The sequence below is a fragment of the Triticum urartu genome, chromosome 5A (genome assembly GCF_056163025.1).
Source record: "Triticum urartu cultivar PI428250 chromosome 5A, HENAU_Tu73, whole genome shotgun sequence".
Taxonomy (NCBI): Eukaryota; Viridiplantae; Streptophyta; class Magnoliopsida; order Poales; family Poaceae; genus Triticum; species Triticum urartu.
The window spans coordinates 566,377,147-566,388,062 of record NC_141877.1 but is presented as its reverse complement, the minus strand read 5'-3'; the positions used below and the strand labels follow the sequence as shown (position 1 = coordinate 566,388,062).

The following is a 10,916-nucleotide window of genomic DNA, read 5'->3' as shown; positions in this document are numbered from 1 at the left end:
CCTCTCCCACCTTCTCTCTCACACCTTGCCGCCGCCATCGGGATGGGGATCTTCGACCTGCTCGACCTGGCCGATGGCGCCTCGGGCAACGAGGCCGTCGCCCGCGTCGTCAAGAAGGTCGTCCCGCCCGACAACCCTAACAAGCCCACCAGGGCCAGCAAGAAGGCCGCCAAGTACAAGGCCAACGCCGCCGCCCCCCCCCACAGGAGGTAACGTCCCCCGATCTGACCTCCCCCTTCTTCTCCGACCTCTCTTCTCCTCAATCCCCCTCACCACCCTCGTCGTTTTTTCAGGGGAGGCCATGTTGATGACGGAGACCAGCCGGACCAGGGAGAGCAGGCGGACCCCCATGGCTACCAGGAGGAGACCTACGCGGATCGTGAGGATTGGGACAGGTGACCATCTCATTTCCCCATCTATCTTATTAACTGATGACATCTAGGGCTCTGACATTATTATCTTCCCAATGTGAAATACATGCTCAGATGTATGTCTATTGTTCATGTTCAAATGTGTGGCCTGCTTGTTTCTCTCAAGATAAAGATTGCCCTATGCATGCCATTATTATTCCTGAAACTTGCACGGGATAGATGGATATCCTGTGATGTTCATGTTTTTTTGAATGCATCTCTGATGTATTTTTTGATATGCATCCTGTGACGTTTGTCTAGTATGCATGGTCACTTGAATGGGATGATCACCTTCCAAAATCTAAATCTAAATTTTGTCTAGTATCCAAAATTTTGTCTATGCGTAGCGGGGGTGTTGGATTAGGGACCTGACACTCTGGGTCGGTTAAATCTTTGTTAGTTCTTTAGTTTATCTAAACCGTAAAGATCAGTATAGCCTGCAACTTGGGCCAGTTCAGTGTTCTACTTTGTATAGAATAGTCAGAAAGCAACAGGGGTTGGGTTGATTCCTCTAGAAATAGTGAGATGAATCATTGTTGTAATTTGTAAAGCTGTCAAGGAAAGTAGTTTAGCCAAAATATTTATTGTGGGCATTCTGTTAGCTAGTGTGCATTGCCAAGTACAACTATTCTACTTTGTATGGAATCATCTCACTATTCTGAACATCTGAAACTTGCTATGTGCAGGGTGAGGAGGCGGAGGAGTAGGGGTGCACCCAGCCGGCAGCCCTGTCCTGCTTGAGGGGGCTGGGGGGCAAGAGGGGTCTGCTCCTCTGCTTCCATTGCGACCGCGGCAGGTAGCTCCTCCATCTCCCTCCCCCTCTTCTCGTGCTCACTACTTCTGATGCTAAGTTGATGAATATGTGATGCACTTGTGCCAAGGAATTTTAGAGGGATCTGTACTCAATATTGAACTGGAACTCCAGTAACAAGTAGATGTTGCTGCTGTACTCAATATTTGAAGTTGCTTTTTTCTTTTTTGAGAGAAGTGTATTAGGTTGATGAGATTAATTAGCTTAGTTGGCTAAAGTAGCAACAACAACAGCCACACTTTGCCATCCACTTTATAGTTGGACTGTACTTACATGCTTAGTATAACCTTGTACGTGTAGCTGGACTGTACTTACATGCTTAGTATAACCTTGTACGTGGTCCGTTTAATTTATAAATGGTTATCTGTTGCTGCTGCAGGAGCAATGTTGCTGATGGCGACGGGTACGTGATGGTGGCTAGTGTGGTGGACGACCCGACCAAACCAATGATGCAAGGCTTCTCCTGCTGCTGCATGTCTTGATCAACTTAGTTCTTCCACAGGGAGAGATAAATTCTTCACTTGTTCACTGTGTAATCTGCAGATTACTTCCACTAATCACCTAGTGCTCCTGTTAGTGAGATTCATCTAGTATTTCTTTTTGCAAAGCATGCAATGGTCTGGAGTACTTGATCATGGCCTGATGGAACATGTCATTATAGAAGCTAGAAGCAATCCATTTTATTAAATGCATTCTGATTAGGATTTGGTCATGGCAGCACCTTGCTATTTTCTTTTCTTTAAATCTGGTTGCAAGTTTACTATTTTTCCAGAACCATCATCTTACATTTTGGGCATCGGGCATTGAAATTTAGGCATTTATGTATAATTTTAGTTCTGGATGTGTCCTATGCAAACATTACTATCAATTGTCAAGTTGATTCTAAAATGTCTCATTAACTAAATTTTAGATGGTGACTTCTAGATTTAGTACCAATTTATTGTTGACCTGGCCTATGCTCAGTACCTTGCTCTATACCAATTTATTGCATTATTCTGTTATTTATGGTTAAATATGCTATCATTAACTCTGAGAAAATGTTATGTCTTTGCTGATTAGTGGCAGTACATCTTTGCTTTACTATTCCTAGCAGCTGCAGTTCATCTACCATAAACATGCTGTGTACATTCTGAACCCCCAAACATGACACAAGTGATATGTATATGCAGCAGGGAATCGTCAACTTGTACAGTTTGTTTACTGGAATGTAACTTGTACAATTTTTTGCACAGGTGAAGTGTGAATCCATGTCCGAAGCTGTGAAGCATATTAGCAAAGAGTAGCATATTATGTGTTGTAGTTGTAGGCATATCTGGGTTGTAATATACTGTAACGATTGTAATAGATTAATGCAGTATTGTTTTGGACCAACTTGTATGTGCTTTTTGCTCTTTGGTCTGTTCGAAACAATGATTGTGTATGTGCTTTGAATACCCGTGAAATGGAAACCTGACAAGTTATAATGGTTGTTTGACAGATTTTGAAATCTTTGATGTGTGGGATCAATTTTGTGATAAGCATGACAAGTGGGAACAATCTGATTGGTGGGACCAGTGGCAAAAAAAGGACGAAAATAAAAAACCAGTAGACTGTAAAAGGCTGCATCTTAGAAAAAAAGGCCGAATTAATGGCCCAAGCCCATGTAGCTAGTCAAAATTAACAAGAAAAAAATACATTAAAAAGGCCGAATTGTTGGGCTAGGCCCATGTAGAAAACCGAATTGGACCGGGCTGAATCTTGTGCCACGTCAGATTGCCACGCTGGATGCCTACGTGGCCTGGGGAGGTTGCTAGTGACCAAAATGCCACAGTAGACGTATTTTGGTCATAAACGTCTACGACCATTTCAGAAGAAAGATCGCTATAGTCAGTTTACGACGGCCAGCTTTTGACCTTATGTTTTTGGTCACAAAAAGGTCACAAATGGAAATTTGTGACCATTCAGTGACCAATAGTGGTGGTCACAAGTTGACATATTTCTTGTAGTGATATTGAAATTGCCACGACAAGAAAACTAACGAATGCCAATATGCAATAAAACAGTCACAAACACGATTCCCCAAGTAATACTATCTGATAATAATTCAACAAAATGGTACCAACACGCACCTCCAGCATCATCGATATTACTAGAACAAAAACAAAGGGCTATGCATAACCCTGTGGACAATGTTTTGGGGCGAGGACGCATGGGGTGATCTCCAGCACGACCCTATGGACGTGCAGCCTGATGTTGTAGTCATGGTCCAGGAGCTCGAACACACACACGCCCCACTTCTCCATGTTGTTCTCCATGGCGAACGCGCCCCACCCAATGTTGAACGCCGAGCGAGGACACTCGTTGCCGATGTACTCGTACAACACCTTCCACGGCTTTGCCTGTGGGTCCCACAGCGTCATCTTCCTGCTGTCCTTCGGGATGAAATTTTCCACGAACATGTCTGGGATGATCTGCAGTATCCCAAGTCGATCAGTAAGCGAGCAATGCAGTTTAAGAATATGTGTATGCACAGAAGAATTTGATCAATTACCATGAAGTACGAGGCATAGACATGGGTTTGCTTCATTTCCTTGATCACGAAGGGCCTCTTGGATTGGAACCTCCACGCCCTGTTCATGGCATCTTCCTTGTCCGTTTTGGTTACTCGACATCTCTGTGGCTTTAATTACGGCCTTCTCTGAACCTTGATGACAACTAAGTATAAAATAAGATGCAAATTATGAAGATAGTCCCGTTCAAATTTTGTTCTATTCACTAATCAGTGGTATAGTGTGATACAAGCACGCCCTTACAGGAGGGAAGAAAGAATATTTACCTGTGCCATGTTGGGTCTCACCATTGCTCCTGTTGAACATCAGAATTGACTCTGCAGCGCACGCTTGTTACCAAAAGATTTGTGCAACGTGGTTAAGTCCATGCAGATGGATTCTGGTGGAAATTGTTAGAAGTAATCTTGAGTTTGTAAACATGAGTCATGGATGTGCACGTGTGGAGCAAGTAGTAAAAGTCCGGCTAGGAGTTTACTTGGCTGCCTAGGCGTGTTGTGTCCGTGTTAGTTTGACCAGGTAGTAGTGCTAGGTCGTTTAGGATTTGTAGAGTCCGGTTACAACTCTTGAGTCATTGTACGAATAGGTTTAGGTTAGCTGGGTCGGCTGCGTTGGTGTGTATATATACACAGGAGGCTGCGTGGGTTTTGTAACATCGCAGAGAAGAAAAGGAGAAAATAAAAAGAGAAAAAAGAGAGGCACGACACATGCCTTTGGCAAAAGTTTTATCGTGTGCGTGTTCATCGTGATTTGATGTGATCGATCCTGTGGGCGAATTCCAACAATTGGTATCTAGAGCAAGGTCAATTTGAAGGTGTGCTTGCCCCGGGGTCGCGACCCGACTAGCGCCTCGGGGCGGGCGATATGGTCGCTGGGTGGTGCAGCGACGAGGAAGAGCAGGCCATGAAGTCGTAGGATGATGCGGCGAAGAGAGGTTCAAGCGATCGTCGTTCGTCGGAGCGGCACGGAGGGAGGCGACGGGCTGTCGTCGGCAAGGCGGCGGATGGAGATCGTTGACGGGAGCGGTGGTGCGGTGATGCGGTGCCGAAAAGTAGTCAAGATCGTCATCCGGGAGTTAGAGTCAAGAGTCGTTCGGGTTTGCACGGTCGGTCGTGTCAGTCGTCGTCATGTCCAAGTGCTCGTCTCTGTGAGGAGGTGTTGAAGATGAAGCGCATCCAGGTCGTCTATGTGTCTCGACGAGAGGATTAAGTTCAAGTATGCGGGGGCGGTAAACCAGTGAAGGTGAGTCTCTTCAATGAGGCCATGTCTCTACATGAGGCTGGAGTGCATGGTGTAGTGCACAGGGTGGTGTGATCCACAAAGAGCCGGCATGTATCTCGCTAGGATGGATGGTGCAGTCCACCGGGTGGTGTGTTCCACAGGTTACTAGCGAGGCTGGGTAGTCCAAGGCATATTTGACGTGGTCCGTAAATTCACCAAGTCAAGATTGGGGAGAGATTGTTGCGAGCAATCAAGACCGGCAATTTGACTTGTCGTGATGCGAGCAGATGAGTCGACAAGGGCAGATCTACAACGATCTAAGTTCAGAACAAGTACGAGGAAATGATAAGTCAACACTAGGAGGAGATTGTTAGAAGTAATCTTGAGTTTGTAAACATGAGTCATGGATGTGCACGTGTGGAGCAAGTAGTAAAGGTCCGGAAAGGTCCGGCTAGGAGTTTACTTGGCTGCCTAGGCGTGTTGTGTCCGTGTTAGTTTGACCAGGTAGTAGTGCTAGGTCGTTTAGGATTTGTAGAGTCCGGTTACAACCCTTGAGTCATTGTACGAATAGGTTTAGGTTAGCTGGGTCGGCTGCGTTGGTGTGTATATATACACAGGAGGCTACGTGGGTTTTGTAACATCGCAGAGAAGAAAAGGAGAAAATAAAAAGAGAAAAAGGGAGGTACGACACGTGCCTTTGGCAAAAGTTTTATCGTGTGCGTGTTCATCGTGATTTGATGTGATCGATCCTGTGGGCGAATTCCAACAGAAATATACCTGTAAGAACTACATATATGCGTGCAAGTTAGCTCGATGACAAGAGCATACATAGGAATCATTTTACAGTGTAAAATACATTACTATCTTTTTTTTTTAAAGGAGGAGGAGTCCCGGCCTCTGCATCTGGACGATGCATACGGTCACTTTATTAATTATTCTCACAAGACCTTACAAAATCATACAACAGTAAGACTAAAGTCACCGTCTAAGTAACAACTGTCGCTACTCCTATCCAATTGATGAAGGGGCGCTGATAGTCTGGGCCTAATACCAAATAGACATCGCAGCCAAAGCTAAACATCTGAAACCTGAGGTCCCAATCAGGACGCCTGCCAGGTATGGGGCACCTACCAGTCCGGCGCACTCCTTAACTAGGACGCCTGCCGGGTATGAGGCCGTCGCAGCCACCTGCCACCAATCCATCTTCACTGTTGTACTGCTGCACCACCTTGCCCAGCCTCTCTGCCATCGACGCCACCACGACGCCTGATAACGTCACCCTCCTGCGCGAGTCCTTCGCCACACATCGGGCACCGAGCTTCCACTGCGCCACGCCGCCGAAAAACGCCACCATTAATGTGAAGGATGAAACACCGTTCCACCAATTATTCCGTCCACTGGTCCATCGAGCCCGTGTACACCTCCAGGAATAACGCCACAACAGGGAAACGACACAATAATGCCGCCGTCATCCGATCTACTGATCTAGGGTTTCCCCGGAGGTAGCAGAGAGTGGCCTGAAACTTCTCACCAGCGATGCCTTCAACAAGGGAACGACACCGAATAGTGTCGCCATCACCGGCCTCGGCAGCAGCCGCGAGCAGGTCTTCACCCAGATCTGTTCCAATGGCTTCCATCAAGCGTCTTGTGCACGGATCGTTCACCATCGCGGCCGCCGCCGCTGCCTGACCGGCCATGGCACCACCACGATACCTACAACCGGTGCCACCACCAGCCTGCGTGCTGAGCCGCAGCACCGCGCCATACCAGATCCGGCGAACGGCACACCGGCCGAGCCCGAATCTCGCCCCCACCATCCGCGCCAGCCGCGGCCTGCGAGGACCCAGATCGGGCCCGCACGGGCGGCCAAGACCGCGACCGCACGCCCACGACGGAGCTCCCATCATGGCGACACCGCGCTGCGCACCAGCGACCACCGCTGCCACGACCGAGGACACCGCTGTGAAGACGAGCTCTGAACAGTCACCAGCCACCTGAAATCTCCCCATCAAAACAACAGCCGACGAGGAGCACGAGGGGAGGCTCCGGTTCTTCCTCCAGTCGATGTGCAAGCATGTACATGTTAGCTTGATAATAAGACCATATAAATTCCGGTAAAAAAGAGCATATACATTCTGGTAAAAAAAGAGCATATAAATCATTTTACAACATCAAGCCATCAGAATAGTTAGTTTGAAATCGATGGATCGAAGGGTTGATCTTAATTAATTACCTTTCTGTTGACGCCAGATTTTGGCATGGTCAAAAACACAATTAAAATGGCCTCAAATAAAAAGTGTTCAAAATGAGCATGTTCTGTATCTTCAAAAGGAGAAACTTTGATCTTTAGGCCATAGCCATCTGATCTCATCTCTAAGGCCAAAGTTGTGTTCAAAGTACTGAGATTTTGTGTTCAGAACACTATTCGGCTGATTATACACCCAAGACGGCCTCATATGGAAAAATGATCTACACGAATTGTCTTCGTCTCGTCGAAACGATTGATTTTTATATAAACATTGTCCCAATCCGAGTTCGTATGCAAAAGTTATAGGCAATACTTCGCAGGCTGACCCTAAGTGAAAAAGTGACGCGAGGGATCAGACTCACCTAGGAAGTGTCTGATGGGTCGCGTGAGTTATTTGGCCTTTGTCAGATGAATGAAAACCTTGCCAGGATGAAAACCTTGCCGGGGTGAAAACCTTGCCGGTGTGAGAGCTTGCTGGGGTAGAGAGCTTGCCGGGGTCAACCCGACCGAAAGTTGGAGATGGGCTCGAAAGGTTATTCAGATGATCTCGGATAGAAAAGTGTTCTACACGGAAGTTGTGCGTATCGCCGAAACGGTCAACTTTGCTTTTTGAGTCATCATCATCTAAGATAGTATACAGCCTGTAGAGTTGCTGAAAGACTCAGACAGCCAAGAAAACTGCATGACCAAATCCGACTGGAAGTTAAAGATGACCTCGTAAAGTATTGAAGATGAACTTATTTGGAAAAATGATCAATAGGAGAGTTGTTCGTCTCGTCGAGGCGCATAAATTTGGTATTTTGATATTCTCAATCAGAGGTCATATGCAAATTACACGACCTGTACAAGGAGTAAGACAGAAGTTTGGGCCAGATTCGGGTTGAATCCGAGTTGGATTGGAATTAGAACTGGAGGACGTGAATTGATGTAATTTTCTTGTATGGAAAGCCTAGATGAATCATTTTCTTGTATGGGAAGTCCAGCCGCCTCTTATATATGTTGGGGGTGACGGCCGATTGAAACAACACACAATCGAACAAATCAATATACTATTTTTTCAGTCTACGTTGTATCTCCCCACCGTTTTTCTCTCTCGTTCTTTGTTGTTCTTCGTGTTTGAAAGCTGCGAATACCGAGGCTCTAGGGGCGAGCGAAGAGAAAACTGAAGCCAAAGGTGTGATGTATGTGGAGCTTACAGTCGGAAGTAAAACTTTGGCTACCGCATTCTTTGTCGCTGAGGTGCAAGGTAACTACAACGTCATACTAGGCCGTGATTGGGTTCATGCAAACCAGTGCGTGCCATCCACTATGCACCAATTTTTGATTCAGTGGGTTGATGATGAAGTGGAAGTCATTCATGCGGATAACTCGGCCTGTGTTGCTTTGGCCGAGGCATCGGTGGATTGGCAACACCCAAATGCTACTTGCTTGACGGGACGTGACTTGTCAGAGTTCAATTTTCTCAGCGCGACCAAGAATGGTTTCGTGCCCGTCTCTTTAAATCCGACTGAATGCAATCGGCTCCAAGGTATGATATGTTTAAATGGATCCTAACTCAGAGTGGTTACAAAAGCGACTTGTAGAATATCGGTCCAATGAGAATGATATGTATGAGTCCATAGAAGAGTTAGATGATATGGATAAATTAGGACAAGGTTTTACATCGGCCGATCCATTAGAAGAGATAGATATAGGAGATGGTTCAATTTCTAAGCCGATGTTTGTAAACAAAAATTTGAAAGTCGATTATAAAGCTAAGTTAATCGAGCTATTGAAAGAATATGTTTGTTGCTTTGCATGGGATTATCATGAGATGCCAGGTTTAAGCCGAGAGCTAGTGGAGCATCGGTTACCTATAAAGGCTGGTTTTAGACCATATAAACAATCGGCCAGAAAGTTTAATCCAAAAACATATGACCGGATCAAGGAAGAGATCGGTCGTTTGCTTAAAGCTAATTTTATTAGACCTTGCAGGTATGTCGAGTGGATTTCTAACATTGTCCCAGTGGAGAAGGAAGGATCAGGCAAGTTGAGGGTGTGCATTGACTTCAGAGATTTGAATAGGGCCACACCCAAAGATGAGTATCCCATGCCAATAGCCGATATGCTTATTAATGATGCTTCTAGACATAAGGTTATTAGCTTTCTAGATGGTAATGCCGGATACAATCAAATTTTTATGGCCAAAGAGGACATGTCCAAGATAGCTTTTCATTGCCCTAGTTTTTTCTTGGTTTATTCGAGTGGACAGTGATGACATTCGGATTAAAAAATGTTGGCGCCACATATCAAAGGGCTATGAATTTGATTTTTCGTGATTTACTCGGTGTCATACTTGAAGTTTATATTGATGATATTGTTGTCAAATCGGATGCTTTTGAGTCTCACTTGGCCGATTTGCGTTTAGCTTTCGAAAGAATGAAAAAGTATGGACTGAAGATGAACCCTTTGAAATGTGCATTCGGCGTGTAAGCTGGCAAGTTTTTGGGTTTCATTATCCATGAAGATGGCATAGTGATTGATCCCAAAAAGATGGAGGCCATACAGAAAGTGGAGGCTCCAACATGCAAGAGAGATATGCAAAAGTTCCTTGGCAAGCTCAATTACTTGAGGAGGTTCATAGCTAATCTGTCAGGAAAGGTTGATGCGTTTACTCCTATCCTTCGGTTAAAGAATGATGCTGATTTCACTTGAGGGGCAAAACAGCAAGAAGCATTTGATATGATCAAGAATTATTTGTGCACTCCTCCGGTGATCAAAGCACCCAAGCATAGGGAACCCTTCAGGCTTTACATTGCAGCAGAGGAAGGAGTTATTTGTGTTGTTCTGACTCAATAAACCGAAGGAAAAGAGCATGCCATCACTTATTTGAGCCGCCGCTTATTGGACGCCGAGACAATGTATACATTTATTGAAAAATTATGTCTATGTTTATATTATGCTTGCACAAAATTGAGACATTATTTAGTGCCGAGTGCTTGCATAGTAGCTTGTCAGACCGATGTCATTAAATACATGTTGCATAGACCAATTCTTAGTGGTAGAATTGGCAAGTGGGCTTATGCTTTGATTGAATATGATTTGGCTTATGAATCTCTAAAATCCATGAAAGGACAAATCGTTGCTAATTTTATTGTTGAACATCGGATTGATGACAAGCATGATGTTGATATAAACCTTGTCTCACTAGTACCGTGGAGATTATATTTTGATGGTTCAGTTTGTAGCAATGTCCAAGGTGTTGGTATTGTTTACATATCTCCTCATGGTGCTGTTTTTGAAGCCTCATGCCTCTTAGAATATTTTTGTACAAACAATCAAGCCAAATATGAAGCATTGTTATTCGGCCTAGAGATGTTGCTTGCTATAGGTGTTACACATATTGAGGCTTATGGTGATTCATTATTAGTAGTGCAACAAATATCCAAAGTCTTTCAATGTTTTGACAAATCACTTAATGTTTATCTTGATAAATGTCTAGATATAATTTCTACTTTGGATTATTTTAGCATTCTCATATATTTAGACATGACAATTGGAAAGCAAATGAGTTGGCACAACAAGCATCCGGCTATCATGTTGATCATGGCATGTTTCATATTTCTGAAAAGCCGATGTCTAGTCTTGCCAACATAGGGGAAGGCCGAACCGGAGCCCACTATTTCGGCCACTAATGAAAT

General features: G+C 44.9%; 1 protein-coding gene across 1 annotated transcript; it reads right to left on the bottom strand.

The window, feature by feature from the left end:
• Nucleotides 1–3,368: 3,368 nt before the first annotated feature.
• Nucleotides 3,369–6,342, bottom strand: LOC147972911 (B3 domain-containing protein Os11g0197600-like). The gene is made up of 2 exons (XM_087524505.1): nucleotides 6,184–6,342; nucleotides 3,369–3,671 (listed from the first exon to the last, which is right to left on the bottom strand). The coding sequence occupies exons 1-2, from the start codon at nucleotides 6,340–6,342 to the stop codon at nucleotides 3,369–3,371; spliced, it is 462 nt and encodes a 153-aa protein (XP_087380631.1).
• Between the last annotated feature and the right edge of the window lie 4,574 nt (nucleotides 6,343–10,916).